The 21,643-nt window shown below is 43.0% G+C and overlaps 1 protein-coding gene across 6 annotated transcripts in view; it reads right to left on the reverse strand.

Moving 5' to 3' along the window:
- Nucleotides 1–21,643, reverse strand: part of LOC141084475 (teneurin-4-like) — a 1,565,389-nt gene that overhangs the window by 615,154 nt on the left and 928,592 nt on the right. For 5 of the 6 annotated variants that reach the window (XM_073569175.1, XM_073569176.1, XM_073569174.1 and 2 more), the window contains one exon: nt 17,559–17,851. In XM_073569175.1, coding sequence (XP_073425276.1) covers nt 17,559–17,781 — 223 coding nt within the window. In that variant the 5' untranslated portion in view covers nt 17,782–17,851. Of the gene's footprint in view, nt 1–13,062; nt 13,125–17,558; nt 17,852–21,643 lie in introns of those variants that run through there. The other variant, XM_073569178.1, reaches the window with a different exon arrangement.

Consider the following 21,643-nt stretch of genomic DNA (forward strand, 5'->3'; position numbering starts at 1 on the left):
AGAAACTCAACAGAAGAGGTGTACTGGGTAGGCACTCAACATAAGAGGTGTACTGGGTAGGCACTCAACATAAGAGGTGTACTTGGTAGGAAGTCAACACAAGAGGTGTACTAGGTAGGCACTCAACACAAGAGGTGTACTAGGTAGGCACTCAACACAAGAGGTGTACTAGGCAGGCACTCAACACAAGAGGTGTACTAGGTAGGCACTCAACATAACAAGTGTACTGGGTAGGCACTCAACATAAGAGGTGTACTGGGTAGGCACTCAATAAACAGAGAAGGTGTTTTGGGTAGGCGGCATATAACAGAAAATAGATACACTCAACAGACAGAGGAGGTATTCTGGATAAGCACGCAACAGAAAAAAGGAGGCTCTCAAAGACAGAGGAGGTGTTTTTGGTAAAGTATGTAACAGTAAGAGTTGGTGTACTGGGTAGGCACTCAACAGAAGAGGTGTAATGGGTAGACACTTAACAGAAGAGGTACTGCGTAGGCACTCAACAGAAGAGGTGTACTAGGTAGGCACTCAACACAAGAGGTTTACTAGGTAGGCACTTAATAATAATAATAATAATAAAAAATTTTATTTCTATAGCGCCGACATATTCCGCAGCACTTTACATTTCAGAGGGGATTTGTATAATAGACATTACAGCATAACAATAATCACATACAGTAGATTATAACAAATACCAAGAGGAATGAGGGCCCTGCTCGCAAGCTTACAGTCTATGAGGAAAGAGGTAGACACGAAAGGTGGGTGGTAATAGTTGCCCTGATTGTATGGACCAGTCATAATGTTAAGTGTGTAACAGTACAGATGCAGAGGGCTAATGGATGCATAAAGCATGTGGGAACATGATGCGGGAAATCTGGTTATGGTAAAACTTTTGGCTGTGCCACACAGGGATAGATTAGGTTAATGTGTTGAGGCGATAGGCCAGTCTGAATAAATGTGTTTTCAGGGCACGCTTAAAATTGTGGGGATTGGGGACTAATCGTATTGACCTGGGAAGTGCATTCCAAAGAATTGGCGCGGCATGTGTAAAGTCTTGGAGACGGGAGTGGGAGGTTCTGACTATTGAGGATACTAACCTCAGGTCATCAGCAGAACGGAGGGCGCGGGTAGGGTGGTATACTGAAACAAGGAAGGAGATCTAGGGTGGTGCTGAGCCATGGAGGGCTTTGTGGGTGAGGGTAATAAGTTTATACTGAATTCTGGAGTGGATGGGTAGCCAGTGTAATGACTAGCACAAGGTAGAGGCATCGGACTTAACAGAAGAGGTGTACTAGGTAGGCACTCAACAGAAGAGGTGTACTAGGTAGGCACTCAACAGAAGAAGTGTACTAGGTAGGCACTTAACAGAAGAGGTGTACTGGGTAGGCACTCAACAGAAGAGGTGTGCTAGGTAGGCACTCAATAAACAGAGAAGGTGTTTTGGGTAGGCGGCATATAACAGAAAATAGATACACTCAACAGACAGAGGAGGTATTCTGGATAAGCACGCAACAGAAAAAAGGAGGCTCTCAAAGATAGAGGAGGTGTTTTTGGTAAAGTATTTAACAGTATGAGTTGGTGTACTGGGTAGGCACTCAACAGAAGAGGTGTACTGTGTAGGCACTTAACTGAAGAGGTGAACAGGGTAGGCACTCAATAAACAGAGGAGGTGTTTTGGGTAGGCAGCATATAACAGAAAATAGATACACTCAACAGACAGAGGAGGTATACTGGATAAGCACTCAACAGAAAAGGAGGCTCTAAACAGACAGAGGAGGTGTTTTTTGTAAAGTATTTAACAGTAAGAGTTGGTGTACTGGGTAGGCACTCAACAAACAAGGGAAGGGCACTGAATGGATACTCAACAGAAAGAGGAGGATCAACAAAAACATGAGGTGTATTGGGTAGGAAGTGGAACTCATTAAACAGAAGATGCACTAAACAGACAGAGGAGCTATATTGGGTAGGAGCTCAACAAGCAGAGGAGGTGTACTGGATAGGCAATCAACAGACAGAAGGGGTGTATTGGGTAGGCACATAACAGCCAGAAGATGCCTTTTGCAGACAGAGGATGTGTACTGGATAAGCAATTAACAGAAAAAGGAGGTTCCCAACAGACAAATGAGGTGTACTGGATAGACACGCAACAGAAAAACTTGGCTCCCAACAGACAGAGAAGGTGGACTGGATAGAGATGAGCACACCTTTTAAGGTTCGGTTCAGTTATGCTTGCTGAACTTCCCTATATTCGCCAAACACCATTCAATTCAATGGCAGGCAAAACCTGGGGCAGACACCAGGAAAAGTGACATGAATTGAACCAGCAATTACGCTACAAATAAATAATTTTAAAAAATGACGTGGGTTCTCTTGTATTTCTGATAACCAGCCAGGCAAAACTGACAGTTGCGGGCTGCAACCTTCAGCTGTCAGCGTTAGCAAAGCTGGTTATCAAGAATGTTTTTTAAATTATTTAAACAAATAATTTTAAAAAACGGCATGGGGTCCCCCCCCATTTTTGACAACCAGCCAAGCCAAAGAAGACTGCTGGGGGCTGGTATTCTCAGGCTGGTAAGGGGCCATGGATATTGACCTCCTCAGCATAAATATAGCAGCATCCCAGAAATGGCACATCTATTAGATGAGTCAATTTCGGCGCTTTGCCTGGCTCATCCCACTTGCCCTGTGGTGGTGGCAAGTGGGGTTCATATTTGTGGAGTTGATGTCACCTTTGTATTGTACAGTGATATCAAGCCCACGGGTTAGTAATGGAGAGGCGACTATAAGACGACAATGTATTACTAATCTTATAGTTATATTGTAAATAAACACACAGTTCTTTAAGTAAAAGAATTAAACAGAATCCTTTAATGAATCAAAATTAAACTATACTTAAGTCATCACCCATTCCACAGAAGCCAATATCTCCTGTAACAGAATTAAAATAACAATATTTCTCAACTGTCTACCGAGAAGATAATAGTCCATTTCTCCCGATATGCGTCTAGCTCTGCTACATCTAGATGCCAGACTGCATTGTTGCATGATGCGACTAAACAGCCTGCCATCCAGCAGAGACACTGAGCAGTGATGTTATCTGTGTGTCACCAAAGTGCACGTGTGCGGGACGTTTTGCGGCCAATGCTGCTACCGGAAACCCTGACGTCTGAAAGAGCCCTTAGTGAACGCGATCATTTTCTGAACTTTGTCTGAATTTTGCTGATTTTTAGGAAAAAGGCTTTCGGAATCCGAACACGAATCCGACTGTGCTACGTTCATGCCGAATTTGAAATTGGTGAACATTTTCCAAACAAGTTTGCTCATCTCTAGTACTGGATAGGCACTCAACAGCAAAAGGAGACTCTCAACAGACAGAGGTGGCAGGATAGACATTCAACAGACAGAAGATACACTCTACAGACAGAGGAGATGTATTGAATAGACGCTCAACAGAATAAGGAGGCTCTCAACAGAGAACATGCACTGGGTAGGCGCTCAGACAGAGGAAGTGTGCTGGGTAGGCACTCTACAGTCAGCGGCGGTATGCTGGGTAGGCACTCTACACTCATAGGAAATGTGCTCTGTGGGCACTCTACAGACAGAGGAAGTGTGCTGGGTGGGCACTCTACAGTCAGAGGAAGTGTGCTGGGTGGGCCCTCTACACTCAGAGGAAGTATGCTGGGGGGTACTCTACACTCAGAGGAAGTGTGCTGGGGGGTACTCTACACTCAGAGGAAGTGTGCTGGGGGGGTACTCTACACTCAGAGGAAGTGTGCTGGGTGGTCAGTCTACAGACAGAGGAAGTGTGCTGGGTGGGCACTCTACAGAGAGAGGAAGTGTGCAGGGTAGGCACTCTACAGTCAGAAGAGGTGTGGTGGGTAGGCACTCTACAGACAGAGGAGGTGTGCAGGGTAGGCACTCTACAGACAGAGGAAGTGTGCTGGGTGGGCACTCTACACTCAGAGGAAGTGTGCTGGGGGGTACTCTACACTCAGAGGAAGTATGCTGGGGGGTACTCTACACTCAGAGGAAGTGTGCTGGGTGGTCAGTCTACAGACAGAGGAAGTGTGCTGGGTGGGCAGTCTACAGACAGAGGAAGTGTGCTGGGTGGGCACTCTACAGAGAGAGGACGTGTGCTAGGTGTGCACGCTACAGACAGAGGAAGTGTGCTGGGTGTGCACTCTACAGAAGGAGGAAGTGTGCTGAGTAGGCACTCTACAGTCAGAAGAGGTGTGGTGGGTAGGCACCCTACAGACAGAGGAGGTGTGCAGGGTAGGCACTCTACAGACAGAGGAAGTGTGCTGGGTGGGCACTCTACACTCATAGGAAATGTGCTCTGTGGGCACTCTACAGAAAGAGGAAGTGTGCTGGGTGGGCACTCTACAGTCAGAGGAAGTGTGCTGGGTGGGCAGTCTACAGACAGAGGAAGTGTGCTGGGTGGGCACTCTACACTCAGAGGAAGTGTGCAGGGTAGGCACTCTACAGTCAGAAGAGGTGTGGTGGGTATGCACTCTACAGACAGAGGAGGTGTGCAGGGTAGGCACTCTACAGACAGAGGAAGTGTGCTGGGTGGGCACTCTACACTCAGAGGAAGTGTGCAGGGTAGGCACTCTACAGTCAGAAGAGGTGTGGTGGGTAGGCACCCTACAGACAGAGGAGGTGTGCAGGGTAGGCACTCTACAGACAGAGGAAGTGTGCTGGGTGGGCACTCTACAGACAGAGGAAGTGTGCAGGGTAGGCACTCAATAGACAGAGAAGGTATACTGTGTAGGCATGTAGGCTGAGGGACAAAACAATGGTAAAAAGTCTAAAATCCCTGGAGAATATTCTTTCTTAAGATAACATACTGATCAATGCTTTCAAGTATTTTCAAAATTCACCTAAAACCCTTTAGAAGTTGACTCCCCTCCCTGTTACAAGACGTCAGGTTGTTCACCACCTTCAAGCGTAGAAGGCAGAAATATCCATGTCTTGCCCAATTAGTGCAAGGATATGAGAACAGAGCTGATCCGTGAGCTGAGGGTTAACGCAACAGTAGCCTGTGTGTGTCAAAATACATTTCTCAATCCTTGGGCTAAAGTGATCTTCTCCGGAGCGGCAGCTCATAAATAATGAAGAGGCACGTTGCTACAATTAACTAAAAATCAAATGTATTTGCAGAAGGCAGCGTGACACGCATTGATTTTCATATCTCAGGCGATATGCAGCCTTTTAAAGTGCAGGACGTCAATAAGTGGAAGATGATAAATATTGAAGAATATTAGTCCCGCTCTCTCTCTTTTACTTTTCTTGCTTTCTCCCACAAGAAACCAATCCAGACTTACTTATTTGGGAAATGGATTTAGACAGCGGTAAACAGGCTTGATAAACGCTGCCCCACGAGCATTTCACTTTCTCGTTTATGCAAGAAGAATACTAGCCAGGGAAAGGAAATTTCAGAAGTTGAAGGGTATGTATACTTTTGCAACATGTTTGTTTTTAATTTTCTCCAATGCATTTAAATAATAAAAAAAAAAAATTGCAAGTCGTTTAAAAATCTGTGTGTGTGTATTGGTGTAATCATAAGTTACTCCACAATGAAGACATTAAAGGGGTATCCCCATCTCCAAGTTCCTATCCGAATATGTAGTAGGTGTAATAATAATAGTATTAGCAAATACCTTCATTTAGAAATGTAGTATAGTTTTTCTGATTAGCTATGTCTCTTTCCTCATGTGCAGGCATTGCAGGACCTTAGGTATCCATGGTTATGACCATTAGCAACAATCTGTCACTAGATCAGTGGTCGTAACCATTGATACCTAAGGTCCTTCAATGCCTGCACATGAGGAAAGAGACATTGCTAATCAGAAAAAGTATACATTTCTAAATGGAGATATTTTTGCTATTATCATTATTATTACACCTACTACATATTGGGCTAGTAGCTTGGAGATGGGAATACCCCCTTAAAAACCCAAGATAGTTGGGTTCCTTTGATGGAGATTTTGCATTGGGGTCCAAGAGCTGCATGTGCCATCTATAAGCATTGGTGTCTACTGTCTTCTCGTGTGGAAAGAGGTTTTTTTGCCCCCTTCATGTACCTGGGCTGGGGGGCGACTACTATCTCTACACTCTCTATAAGTACAAGTCTAAACAGGAGTTTGTCGACAAAATGTATTTTTCATCTATCCACAGTTGTGAATATGTATGATTGCTAGGGGTCTGATTGCTGAGACCCCCACCGATCCTCAGAACAAGGGTCCCAAAGTCCCGGTGTGAATGGAATTGTGATGCGCATGCTCGACCAGTGCTCCTCTCACTTCTATTGCACATGCGCACTACTGCTCCATTCACGGAGGGGAGTTTAAGACCCTCATTTTCTGGATCAATGGTGCCTCCAATAATTAAATCCCAGCGATCATACATTTATTACTGATGCATTTTTCATCTATCCACAGTAGTGACTGTATGATTGCTAGGGGTCTAATTGCTGGGATCCCACACCGATCCTGAGAACAAGGGTTACAAAGTCCCAGTGTGAACGGAACCTTGATGAGCATGCTCGACCGGAACTCCTCTCACTTCTATTCCATTCACTTTGAGACCCTCGTTTTCTGGCTCAAAGGGGGTCTTAGTATTTAATCCCCAGAGGTCATTCTCCATGACGTATATACATGTCTTCTGGAGAGTCAGTGTGCGTGGAACGGATTCTGGTGTTACACAGCCAACATTTGCCTCTAACAGCAGCGGATGGAGCTATCAGCAAAAACTGCTGCTAACCCCTTATGCCACTGTCCAGCACTGACAGCAGCATTTAAGCCATGCGATCTCTCCCACCATTCTTTCTGGGAAGGCATAGCTCCCTTGCAAATCCATCATGGGGTGCCGAGGGTTGCCATTGCAACATGGTGCTTTCTGAATCATAGAATCGTAGAGTTGGAAGGGACCTCCTGGGTCATCTGGTCCAACCCCCTGCTCAAAGCAGGATTCGCTAAATCATCCCAGTCAGATGTCTGTCCAGCCTCTGTTTGAAGACTTCCATTGAAGGAGAACTCACCACTTCTCGTGGCAGCCTGTTCCACTCATTGATCACTCTAACTGTCAAAAAGTTTTTTCTAATATCTAATCTGTGTCTCCTCCCATTCAGTTTCATCCCATTGCTTCTAGTCTTTCCTTGTGCAAATGAGAATAAAGTTGATCCTTCTACAATGTGACAGCCCTTTAGATATTTGTAGACAGCTATTAAGTCTCCTCTCAGTCTTCTCTTTTGCAAACTCACATTCCCAAATCCTGCAACCTTTCCTCATAAGACAGGGTTTGCAGACCGGTCACCATTCTGGTCGCTCTTTTCTGAACTTGCTCCAGTTTGTTGATGTCTTTTTTAAAATGTGGTGCCCAAAACTGGACACAATATTCCAGATGAGGTCTGACCAAAGAGGAGTAGAGGGAAATAATGACTTCACGTGATCTAGACTGTATGCTTCTGTTAATACATCCTAGAATTGCATTTGCCTTTTTGCTGCTGCATCACACTGTTGACTCATATTCAGTCTGTGATCTATTAGTATACCCAATAGATCCCTGAAGATCCCTCTCAATGCAATGTTAGCACTCCCATGAAGCTTTACAGAAGACCATGATTTTTATGCAATACTGACGTATGTAGAACAAGCAATCAATACTAACATATGTAGAACAAGCACTCAAACAAGTGCAGGTTCAAGTTATAAAAAAAATGATAAAAAAAAAACCTAAAAATTTGAATCTCCGCCTTTTTCACTAATGAAAAATAAAAAAAGATAAAAATAAAAAATAAGAATGTTAAGTAGCACCGTGACCACACAAGTCTGATTTATCAAGAAGATATAAAATTGCTTAACCCATCCAGTAAACATCATAAAGAAAAGCAAACATAACGTGAAAATTGACTGTTATTTTTTTGGTCACCACACCTACTCTACAACCTAAAAAATGCAATAAAAAGCGATCAAAATGTTATACTGTAAGTGCTCCGAAATGGCACCATTAAAAACTACAGCTTGCAATGCAAAAAAAACAAGCCTTCGCACAGCTACACCGACAGATGAAATAAAAACTATGAGTCACAAGTAAAAAAAATTTCTCCAAAGTTTTTTTTTTTTTAAATCACTAAAATAGTTTAAAAAAAAAAAAAACAACTAAATTTGGTATCGCTGCAATCGCTCTGACCTGGAGAATTGGAAAAAATGAATCTCAAAAGTCAATGATGGAATAATGTTTTTTTTTTCCATGATTTCCCCTCTTTTGGATTTTTTTTTCCTGTTTTTCATTTTTTCATTAAAATATGTGGTAAAATGACAGGTATCATTGAAAGCTTCAAACACAACAAACAAGCCCTCGTATGATTAGGATGATGGAAAAAAGTTATGGGCGCTTGAAAAAAGGATAAAAAAAAAGTAAAAAAAAGCAAAAATGAAAAAAAATGGCTGTGTCCTTAAATTTCATGTTTTTGATATTTTTTTTCTTAATCCACCATATAGTCCCACAGATATGGGCCTTTTTATTTAGGGCTCATTTGTATGGTCTTTACTGGGGAGGCGATGCCCATATGGTAATAACACAGAGCAGCCTAAAGACACGCCCCAGAGGATCCTGTGAGCCATGCCTGCTTGTTAAAACCGTAAACATTAATACTTGACAAAAAGCTGTACTCTGGGACCATACGGCAGATTGGAAAAAAAAATCTAAATAATTGAATGCTCAGCATTCTCAGGAGCAAAGGGAACAAAATAAGAGCAAAAACTGGGAACTTTTGACCTGACCACCTACTTTTTTGAGATATTTGCAGACATTTGAAACCCATTACCATATTGGATATAAAAAGTCTGCACCCCCTGTTAAAATGCCGGTCTCCGTGATTAAAAAAAAAAAAATCCCACTGAGAAGAATCAATTTAGAAGTTTTTCCACCTTTACAGTAATGTCCTCCATAATCAGTAAAAATCAATTGAGAAACAAACTGAAATTATTCTTTTTTTTTTTTTGGGGGGGGGGGAATAAAAATAACAAAAATAAAATAATATGGTTGCAAAAGTGTGAACACCCTGTTATAATTGGGGAGGTGGTTGTGTTCAGAATTAGCCAATCACATTTCCCCCATGTTACATAGTAGTCAGTACAGATCCGCCGTTATTTACAGTGATTCTGATTAACCCCATAGAAAGTTTGGCTGTTCTAGGAGGATTTTACTGACATTTTCGTAGCTGCATTTTACAGTAAAATCCATGGTCTGTAAACAGCTGACAACACAGCAAAGGGATCAGTAAGGAGAACAGTCAGGAGAAAGGAAAAACTTCTAGGAGAAAACACCATGTGCACTACTGTAATGGTGCCAAGTTAGGTTCCCAAACCATTTGTAATAAATGAAAACCTGGCACTCAGCTTAATGCTTAGTGAGACAATTTATTGTAGTACCAGACACAAGCCGTGCACACCCGCGTCCAGAAGGACCAGGCTGCGCTTATACTGCCCACTGTTAAGATTTTTCTGCGTTACAGCAGCATTCTGATATCTGATTACCGGCTATACCAAAGAGAATCATAAAAAGCGCCCTTCTCTAAACTGCATTCAAACATACTAGCACGTAACTGATGAAGGTCTATACTGACCTAAACGTTTTCTGGTACTACAATAAATTGTCTCACTAAGCAGTAAGTTGAGTGCCAGGTTTTCATTTATTACAAATAGGAGAAAGGAACAAGGCATTAGATATATAAAGCACTGTGAAGACGTCATCAAGAAGTAGCTTAAATTTTGCACAATGTGACATTACCTAGAACTGGACGTCCCCAAAAAATTGATGAAAAGATAAAAAAAAAATGAAGCGAAGGAGAAAAAGAACTTGGACAATTTTTTTTATATCATGATCTTTATTAAAATTAAAAATGAGTAACCGTGCAATTATCTCACTGGCCACTAGGGCTGTTTTTCCGCCATGCTCTTCATCATCACAGACAGGATAACAATAACAGCTGATAATACAGGATCCACCAATCACAGTAGGTGAAATCACACCTGTCCCTGCTCCCTTCATAATGACCTTTGCCCACGCACATTAGATGCTTCAATATAAAAAATAGGCTCAGAAACTGTTCCTTGCTGCTAATGCGCATGTGAATTTCTTCAAATAGGAATTTAGAGTCTTAAAAAAAAATCCCCAGTGGCCTGTGTGAAAATTAGAATGTTTCTAATTTTTATTTTTTAATAAAGACTTCAAGGTTAAAAAATAAAAAATTGCCAAAATAAAAAATAAATAAATTTAACACAAAAAAGCCTGATTGCAACAATGGGCCACATGTGTTTTCCTCCTGTTCGGATGTGGTGGGCTTGATCAAGCCTCAGTCATTTCTAACGACAAGCTCGTAATAGCTGGGAAGAGGTTAAAGTGACAATTCCTGACTTGCTTTCTTACCTCCTGCAAAGCCGCTGTGTACACGATCCCATCTGTTTTATCAATAACTGCGCTTAATAAGGTTCAAGAAAATGCAATTCATTAGCCGTTTACTGCTAAATTAGACATTTGCAATTACGTTAAGAGATGTGTGCAGCCGGCTCGGTCCCTGAAGATCCTAGGAGCTTTGCATTTCGCAAAAAGCAAGTTCACGCACAATACTACGGTATTATTTATATTTATTTTTTTATTTTATTTTATTCCGAAGCTTTAAGAAATATCACATGGTTCTGTCTGTTCCCCTAAAATCTCAAGATCCCTTTCTCTATAATGTCGAATTGCTACCACTGTCACTTTAAATCTGGGACGGTATTTAATCATAACAACTTTATCCTAAATGTAATAAACATAAAAAAGGCAAAAAAGGCAAACAAAATAAAAAAAAAAATAAAATAAAAAAGCAACAAATACAATATAAATAAACAAATCAATATTGACCTTTTTCGACCTAAAAAAAAAAGGTGAACATCCTCTTTAAAGGGCATTAGAGCCTAGGAATACCACAGCGCCCCCCACCCTTTATACATGATCGGAAATAGGAAAAATACTCTCCAGTCTCATTCCTCACCATTTATTAGAGCTCGGCTTTTTTACACTGGATTTTACAGCTGTTTGGGCAGGACGGGGTCAGCACAAGTTTCTCTTTATTCAGCAGCAGCAGGTAAGACGTTGATGCTGTCCTATTAGTTGGGGATTATAAGGGACTGTTATTTGGGCGCTATATGGCAGTGGTATTATGAGAACTGCCTCGCACTGGTATTCAGCATTATGTAGCACTGTTATTTATGGCACTGTGTAAGACAATTATTTATGGCGCTGTTCTTCAGCACTATGTAGTGTTATTATTTATAGCACTGTTATTCCTCACTATGTAGGACCATTATTTATGGCGCTGTTCTTCAGGATTATGTATTGCTGTTATATATAGTGCGGCTTCTCAATATTATGCAGTAGTATTATATAAGGTGCTGTTATTTAGCATTATCCGCCATTATTTAGTATGTCTAATATTAGTTTTCATGCCACTGTTATTCAGCATGATATAGTATACAGGAGCTTCTCACAAAATAAGAATATCTTCAAAAAGTTAATTTATTTCAGTTTTTCCACACATAAAGTGACTCTCCTCTATTCTATAGAGCCATTACACACAGAGTGATCCATTTCACGTGTTTATTTCTGTTATTGTTGATGATTATGGCTTACAGCCAATGAAAACCCAAAAGTCATTATCTCAGTAAATTAGAATACTTTATAACACCAGCTGGAAAAATGATTGTAAAATCTGAAATGTTGGCCTACTGAAATGTATGCTCAGTAAATGCACTCAATACTTGGTCGGGACTACTTTTGCATCAATTACTGCATCAATGCGGCGTGGCATGGAGGCGATCAGCCTGTGGCACTGCTGAGAGGTTATGGAAGCCCAGGTTGCTTTGATGGCAGCCTTCAGCTCGTCAGCATTGTTGGGTCTGGTGTCTCTTATCTTCCTCTTGACAATACTCCATAGATTCTCTAAGGGGTTAAGGTCAGGTGAGTTTTCTGGCCAATCCAGCACAGTGATACTGTTGTTTTTACACCAGGTAAAATAAGTGACAATATGGCATACAAATATACAGGATATGCTGCTACCAAAGACAAATACTAAAACCAAGATACCACAATGATCCAAGTGGACATTTCATATTTACATGGTTTGAAAGGGCATGTAAACATTCCAGAGGTCTGGTGAGTGGAATTCCCCGGACGTCCCTCTGCCACAACGCACGTGTCTGCACGCCTCCCGAAGAAGCAGTGCGAAATGATCCACTTGGATCATTATGGTATCTGGGCTTTAGTATTTGTCTTTGGCAGCAGCATATCCTGTATATTTGTATGCCATATTGGCACTTATTTACATTAGGGTATAATGCATGCTTACTATTAAATAACTTATTGGGGTTTAGTAGGGTTTGTGAAAACATGTACACATTAGGTCGGTATTAATTTCTAAGTGGTTTCCTATGGTTGTACTGTCCCTCATTCATCATTCCTGTACCTTTTCTTCTTATTTTGTTTTTAAAATGTTGTCAATAAAGAATATTTTTATATCCTGTGCCATTTAGTGGTAATCTTTTTTTCACACTACGGTTTCCACAATAGTGATCAGCATTATTTAGTACTATTATTTATAGTGCTGCTAGAAAGAACTGTGCAGTACTAGTATTTATGGCACTGTTATTCAGTACTATGTAGTACTGTTACTTATAACACTGTTATTTAGCGCCTTTTAGTACTATTATTTATAGCACTGTTATTCAGCACTACGTAGTACTATTAGTTACAACTCTGTTACTCAGCATTATAGTAGTACTATTAGTTATAGCACTGTTATTCAGCATTATGTAGTACTAGTACTAGCAGTTAATCCTGAATGCTATCTCTGTGTTTTCAACTCTGCAAGCTTATATCTGGTAACCAGCTTTTCCAATCTCTGCTCTGAATCCACTCCTGTGTCTCCATTCAATGTCAGCAAGCAGTTAATCCTGAATGCTATCTCTGTGTTTTCAACTCTGCAAGCTTCTATATGGTATATAGTTTTTTTCAACTTACTCTGCTTGTCCCCTTATGTTGTGAGGTCAAGAAACTTTTCAAAGTGCTTTATGATCCATGTAGTGCTGGACATGTGTTTATTTGACCACAACATTTTATTGGGTCCTGGTGTCTCAATTTAGTGTGATTGATTAACGAGAAGAGAGAGAGCCCAAAAAAAAAAAAGTTCCAAGTCTTATCCTCCTATATATTCAGACATAGCTTGGGGATAGCATTTATGCAGGGGGCATTTATGCACACTTTATCCAAGTACAGTTTATCAAAGTACTGGCAGTTATAACATGGAAGTTAGACAGGGCAGGAGCCAGGTAAAACATTTATATACATCTACTCCCTGTACATTTGGAGTACAACAAATATATACCATATGCATTTGTGTAATTTTAATCCTGGCCGCTGCATTCACACATATCCACCGCCCTGGCATTAACTCTCTACACTCCATCCACATTGGCCCCTCGCTTCTTTCCTCTCCTATGTATAGCACTCATGCTCTTTTCACGTTGTTAAACTGCACAGATCCAGTCAGTCCCACCATTCAACATCAGAGACGCTCTCACAAATCACTTAACCATCTGCTCACTCTTTCTATCCTCCTTCTCCTAGTCGCAGGAGACATTGCTCCCAACCCTGGTCCCCCATGTTATAGAAAGTCAAACCTCCCGACTGCTACACTCAGAAACCCCTCTAATCTTATTAATATTCCCTGCATGCCATCTGTCTCTCTTAATTGTGCCCTTTGGAATTCTCGCTCAGTGTGTAACAAACTCTCCTTCATTCATGACTTTTTCCTTTCTAATTCTCTTAACCTCCTGGCTCTTACTGAAACCTGGATCCAGCAGTCAGACACTACCGCTGCTGCTGCTCTTTCATACGGGGGGCTTCACTTCTCTCATACCCCAAGATCAGACAATAGAGCTGGTGGAGGCGTTGGTCTGCTCCTATCACCAAAATGTACCTTTCAGGTTATCCCTCAAGTACCCTCACTTGTCTTCCCTTCTTTTGAGGTCCATGCCGTCAGACTCTACACCCCCTTCTCCATGCGAGTGGCGGTGGTGTATCGTCCTCCCGGCCCCTCCCATCAGTTCCTGGATCATTTTGCCACTTGGCTTCCACATTTTCTCTCCTGTGACATCCCTACCCTCATCATGGGAGATTTCAACATCCCCATTGCTCTTCCCCTCTCCCCATCTGCTACTCACCTTTTATCTCTAACCTCCTCATTTGGCCTTTCGCAGCTTACTAATTCTCCAACGCATGAAGACGGAAACTCCCTCGACTTGGTCTTCTCTCGGCTTTGTGCAGTGGATGATTTTGCAAACTCCCCTCTCCCGCTCTCTGACCACAATCTTCTTTCATTCTCTATCAAGAACTGCCATGCTGCTCAGGTCACCCCCACTGTCCATACTTATAGAAACATACAGGCCATTAACACCCAGAAACTTATGAAGAACTTGCAGTCTTCATTGGCCCCTATCTCCTCCCTCTCATGTCCTGATTCTGCATTGAAGCATTACAATGAAACACTTCAAAGTGCCCTGGATGAATTTGCACCCCCTATAAATAGAACACCACAACGCAGACGGCGACAACCCTGGCACACGGTGCAAACACGTTTCCTGCAGCGGTGCTCCAGGTGCGCCGAACGTCTGTGGAGAAAATCCAATCTACCCGAAGATTTCATCCATTTTAAGTTTATGCTTAGAACATACAACACTGCCCTTCACCTCTCCAAACAAACCTATTTCAACACCCTCATCACCTCACTGTCCAATAACCCGAAACGTCTCTTTGACACTTTTCATTCTCTACTCAATCCAAGAGTGCAGGCCCCAACCACGGAGCTCCGAGCTGACGATCTGGCCAATTACTTCAAAGAAAAAATTGACCAGATCCGACAGGAAATTATCTCCAAATCCCCTCATACCATGCACTGTCCTCCCTCCCCCACTGCATCGAACTCATTCTCTGATTTTGAACCAGTCACAGAAGAAGAAGTAAGCAGGCTCCTTGCATCTTCTCGCCCAACCACTTGCACCAGTGACCCATTTCTGTCACAGCTCCTTCAGTCCCTTTCCCCTGCTGTCACCCCTCACCTAACTAAAATATTTAACCTCTCTCTCTCTTCTGGTATCTTTCCCTCCTCATTTAAGCATGCCATCATACATCCACTACTTAAAAAACCATCCCTCGACCAAAACTGTGCCGCTAACTATAGACCTGTCTCTAATCTTCCCTTCATCTCTAAACTCCTGGAACGCCTGGTCCACTCCCGTCTTATCCGCTATCTCTCAGAAAACTCTGTTCTCGACCCTCTCCAATCCGGTTTACGCTCTTTACACTCCACTGAAACTGCCCTCACTAAAGTCTCTAATGATCTGCTAACAGCTAAATCAAATGGTCACTACTCCATGCTAATTCTCTTGGATCTCTCTGCAGCATTCGACACTGTGGATCATCAGCTCCTCCTCACTATGCTCCGTTCCATTGGCCTCAAGGACACCGTTCTCTCCTGGTTCTCCTCCTATCTCTCCGACCGCTCCTTTACTGTATCTTTTGCCAGTTCCTCCTCCTCTCATCTTCCCCTTACTGTTGGGGTCCCCCAAGGATCGGTTCTAGGTCCCCTCCTCTTCTCCTTGTACACTGCCCCTATTGGTCAAACAATCAGTAGATTTGATTTCCAGTACCATCTCTATGCTGATGACACCCAATTATACGCTTCTTCTCCTGACATCACGCCAGCCTTTCTAGAAAACACTGGCGATTGTCTAAACGCTGTGTCTAATATCATGTCCTCACTATATCTGAAACTGAACCTGTCAAAGACTGAACTCCTGGTGTTTCCTCCCTCTACTAATGTACCTATACCCGACATTGCCATTTCTGTGTGTGGTTCCACTATTACTCCCCAGCAACAGGCCCGCTGTCTTGGGGTCATACTTGATTCCGAGCTTTCCTTTGCCCCCCACATTCGATCACTGGCTCGCTCTTGTCATCTGCACCTCAAAAACATTTCTAGAATTCGACCTTTTCTTACCTTTGACTCTGCAAAAACTCTTACTGTTTCTCTTATTCATTCTCGTCTCGACTATTGTAACTCTCTTCTAATCGGTCTCCCTCTTACCAAACTCTCCCCCCTCCAATCTGTCTTGAATGCTGCAGCCAGGATCATATTCCTCACCAATCGTTACACCGATGCCTCTACCTTGTGCCAGTCATTACACTGGCTACCCATCCACTCCAGAATTCAGTATAAACTTATTACCCTCACTCAAAAAGCCCTCCATGGCTCAGCACCACCCTACATCTCCTCCCTTGTTTCAGTATACCACCCTACCCGCGCCCTCCGTTCTGCTGATGACCTGAGATTAGCATCCTCAATAGTCAGAACCTCCCACTCCCGTCTCCAAGACTTTACACGTGCTGCGCCAATTCTTTGGAATGCACTTCCCAGGTCAATACGATTAGTCCCCAATCCCCACAATTTTAAGCGTGTCCTGAAAACGCATTTATTCAGACTGGCCTACCACCCCAACACATTAACCTAATCTATCCCTGTGTGGCAGAGCCAAAAGTTTTACCATAACCAGGTTCCCCGCATCATGTTCCCACATGCTTTATGCCTCCATTAGCCCTCTGTGTCTGTACTGTTACACACTTAACATTATGACTGGTCCATACAATCAGGGTAACTGTTACCACCCACCTTTCGTGTCTCCCTCTTTCCTCATAGACTGTAAGCTTGCGAGCAGGGCCTTCTTTCCTCTTGGTATTTGTTATAATCTATGTGATTATTGTTATGCTGTAATGTCTATTGTCTGTACAAGTCCCCTCTGAAATGTAAAGTGCTGCGGAATATGTCGGCGCTATAAAAATAAAATTTATTATTATTATTATTATTACTATTATTTATAGCACTGTTATTCAGCACTACGTAGTACTATTAGTTATAGCACTGTTATTCAGCACTACATAGTACTATTATTTATGGCACTGTTACTCAGCATTATTTAGTACTATTATTTATATCACTGTTACTCAGTATTGCCTACTACTATTGTTTATACTTTATACTGAGGTATAAAGGGTAATTTTTCTCCTTGTGGAGAGTGACATTCCGACTCTGGCATGCTACTCTTAGACTGGAGTCCAGAGCCACCCTCATACTTTGGACTGACGAGGGCCAATGGCCTGAAACAACGTGTCTACTAATTGAGATTCTGATTTGGCTTTTATTCTAAGTCATATGGCAAAAAAAAGGGTCGATAGTGACTTGTTAGATCACTACTTCCAACAAGTGGCGCTATAGAGTTTATGTCCTCTTCCTCTCTGAAGAGACAATTTGCCTATTACATTTCCCAGAGGAGCATTGCATGACAAATAAGCCTCCTTACCCTGTCCATGAATAGGTACTACAATAAACAAATCCAGTCTAATTTAGTACACAGAATGAATAAATGGCAGACCAAAAATTCCAGTTTATTAATGGCACTCACCAGATCGGCAGAACTCATCGACCTCCTGATGGACCATGTCCTTCACTCGATTGCTGTAGGATAGCCTTGAATCTTGGTCGTAAGCTTTCAAGGTTTCACTAGAGCTATATGACTTGGGTTGTAATTTGCTGTCATCGCTGTCAGCCGAGGAACTGGTATATCGACGCTCTGTGTCACGCCGTCTGGTCAGGGATCGGTAAGGTTTCCTCTCTTTCACATCCATGGCACGGTGCTTCTCCTCAACATTGAACAGAATTGTTCTTGGGGAGGGGAGAGAGGAATCGGAGGTGTCACTGTGAACAAGACAAAAACATAGCCACAAAGTTGAATAAAATTCATGGAGCTCCAACAAGTCTACGCAAGACAAACCCGAGCACAGAAGAAGAGGTCAAGACAACTCTACCTATTTGTCTGGAACATGACCAGTCCAACCATCACCAGAGTGATATCATTATGGATTTAGATTAGGGTCTCCTAAGGACCTTGTGTCTTGGTGCCAATATTTTGGCCTCATAGACTTAGGGGGCTTGGAATCAGATCATATCTATTTGCCAATAGGTAATTCTTTAATGTTCCTTGCTTTACTGTTCTCTTATATCAGGGGGCAGTAATGATGGTCCACACATTTCCCTGATTCTGGTCAATCTCAGGACCCTATGTTAAGAGGATTGTGGAGGAAGGAGTGGGAAAAATTGGCGGGGTCAGATCTAGGGTTTGCATTGTGTTTTTTTTCCCCATCTTGGGTCTCCATTAATTTTGTCATTTGTTCTGGTGTCCAAACTTATTTACGGATCTGAATTAATTATGGAGTCTGGATGACTTTTGGATCAACATACAGATGCAAAACCTGGAGGATAAAGAAACAAGACAGAAGAAGAATCAACGCTTTTTGAAATGTGGTGCTGGAGAAGGATGTTATCAACACCATGGATGGCAAGAAGAACAAACAAACCAATCTTGGAACAAATCAAGCCAGACATGCCACTGGAAGCGAGGATCACTAAGCTTCGATTTGCCTACTTTGGACACATCATGTAAAGAGAGAGATCACTGGAGGATGGAGGAGGACATCATGGACGGACGAATAAAAGGAACAAGGCGAAGAAGACCAACAACCCGATGGGCTGATGCTATCAAGATAACGGTACAGAAGACCCTGGTGGACCTAGGCATGCACAAGATCGATCTTTCTACATGAGCATTCATCCATCAAATCGCCATTGCTCAAGACTGAGCTGAAGGTGGGTAAATAAATAAAATAAAATTTGTGGAGCTCGTAAATGCTCGGGGCAGGGAGGTACAGTTTACTATGGGGGTCAAGTAATTTAGAAAATCGCCCGTGCTTGGCCTCCATATGGAAATATGTTATTATCTTATAAGCCTGTGATTCTCCCCTACCAATATTGAATCCTACCGGAACACGCACACAACATGCTAATGTCCATAATGATATTAGTTTCCATCCATAATCATATACATCTCAGAAACATATGTGCTGTTCCATATGATCTAGCACCATTAATAATAATTATACATGATGAAAAAATTTCTGACACTTGGCTATGTTGTACATTGCTGCTATTTCATTAAGATTAATGGCAATGAAACCGGGCCAGCTGACGAAGAACACATGGTGGAGGGGGACGTCTTACTTTTCACGCAAAATATCTGAACCTGCATTGTTCTCATAGTTTTTCCCATAAAGCAATTGCTAACCATGTTTAGATTTTTTTCATACATATATTTTCTCAAGACCAACCTGGAGCATGGGTTCTTTTTTAAAAAAAAATCATGAATAGACCAATACACAAGCACACATACTCATCCCGAGACAGCAAGTTCTGAAAAAGATCTGGTGGACACCAGCTTTCCCATCAAGTAGAAGACTAGAAAAGTATGATACAGGAAAGATGTATATCTTTGCACCGTGTTAGCCAGTAGACAGAAAAATATTCAGAATTGAGAGTCCTGATGAAGAGACCTGAGTAGTCTCGAAAGCTTGCAATGTGCTACCATCTTTTCAGTTAGCCATTAAAAGGTATCAACCACTGAGGACTCTCAATTCTGAAAAGTATGGACATTTGGCATAATCTCTGTTGGCTAATATTGCATCGTTTGGTAATAAGGGATTGTGGTAATGGCAGGTACAAGGGATGCAGTGGCGAGACGCGAGATGGATTGAACTTTAGGTAATAACTTTTATGGATTGATGCCGGTAGGGCTATCCTAAGCAACCACACAAAATAACAGAAATTGTCCTCGCAGGGACCCAATACAAGCGAACACTGGTGATGAGAACACGACTACTCCGGCAAAGGCCGGTCACTATAGGGGAGCGGTATGGTCGACTACGGGTCCTTAGTTATGTAGTATCACTTATCCGTCCTGATGTCCCTCGGCGTCCTGGACGATGGCGCTTTGGCGTCGCAGCCGCTGTGATCTGATGTAGTCTTCAGGCGTTCCGACGCCCAGGCGAAGCAGGGGCACAACAGGCCCTAGAAGGGTTCTTTGGCGGAATGTCCCTCGGCAGAGGCAGCGGGACACCGCTTAGGAGTGGGAGAGTCGAGGCCGCGGCCCCTGAATGGGGGCAGGCAGTGGCGGGGCTGAGTGGCGGTTGGTAGGCCACTGGCGTAGCCAGCGGCTGCGCTAGGGGACCCGCGGCGGGCAATGGCCCGGCCCTTGCCAAGGACTGGAGCGGGGCGATGGCGGCTGCGAGCCGCAATGGCAAGCCGCAGCCGCGGTTGAGAGTGGAGCGACAGTGACTGTGTAGCCACGAGCTGGAGTGAGGCGGCAGCGGCCGCGGATGACTTCCGGCGGGCCACAGCCGCGAGCTGGAGTGAGGCAGCAGCGGCCGCGGGAGTGAAGCAGTGGTCTTCTGACAGTCGGCTCGGCGCCGTCTCTCTGCAGTCCACCGGGAGCCTCCCTCCTGTCGCTGTCCTCCTTTCTGCTCCTTCTCTCCCGTTCTGCTGACTCACTCTGACTGGCGTCCTCTGCCCCTTTTATATAGGTTCCGCCCCCAACCATTCTGTTAGTCTCAGCGGTCCGTCCCCTAACTCAGCTCCCCAGAAACAGACCCCCTAGGAACTTAGATGACGGTCCCCTTGGTTCCGGCCCGGACACTCGGCGGGGGCCCTTCCTCCTACAGGATCACGCCAATGATGGGTGAACAATAGTGATGGGTGAGTTACTCCATAGAGGATTTGAGTGCCTCTTCTTGCTAGAATTCTGTTCAATTCAAGTACAGACCACCTGAGTAGTTTGAGTGGACATTCTCCTTCAAAGTCTTTAGTAGTTTCCTCTTTGATACATATTCCTATATATCATTGCTCTTTGAATACTGTTCATCGAATTTCCAAGAAGGTTAATGATTGGCAAAATGTTTCCACAACCAAGATCTTTTGAACTATTGCATTATAGAAATTCAGATGCAATTTTTTTTTTTTTGTAAATATTTTATTGACTTCCGACCATAATTACCTTGCAGTATTTTAGGGTCTTAGTATGAACATTTAATTGTCACTAGGGTACAAAACATGAATAATTTGGGGTCTGAAGATTAGGAGATCATGATGGGGCATATTTCTACATGAAGGGGATCATGATGGGGCATATTTATGCATTTAGGGGATCATGATGGGGCATATTTCTACATGAAGGGGATCATGATGGGGCATATTTCTACATGAAGGGGATCATGATGGGGCATATTTCTACATGAAGGGGATCATGATGGGGCATATTTCTACATTGAAGGGGATCATGATGGGGCATATTTCTACATTGAAGGGGATCATGATGGGGCATATTTCTGCATGAAGGGGATCATGATGGGGCATATTTCTGCATGAAGGGGATCATGATGGGGCATATTTCTGCATGAAGGGGATCATGATGGGGCATATTTCTGCATGAAGGGGATCATGATGGGGCATATTTCTACATTGAAGGGGATCATGATGGGGCATATTTCTGCATGAAGGGGATCATGATGGGGCATATTTCTGCATGAAGGGGATCATGATGGGGCATATTTCTGCATGAAGGGGATCATGATGGGGCATATTTCTGCATGAAGGGGATCATGA

The sequence above is a fragment of the Dendrobates tinctorius genome, unplaced genomic scaffold, assembly GCF_039654945.1.
Source record: "Dendrobates tinctorius isolate UK_male_01 unplaced genomic scaffold, ASM3965494v1 ptg000023l, whole genome shotgun sequence".
In the NCBI taxonomy this organism is placed as follows: Eukaryota; Metazoa; Chordata; class Amphibia; order Anura; family Dendrobatidae; genus Dendrobates; species Dendrobates tinctorius.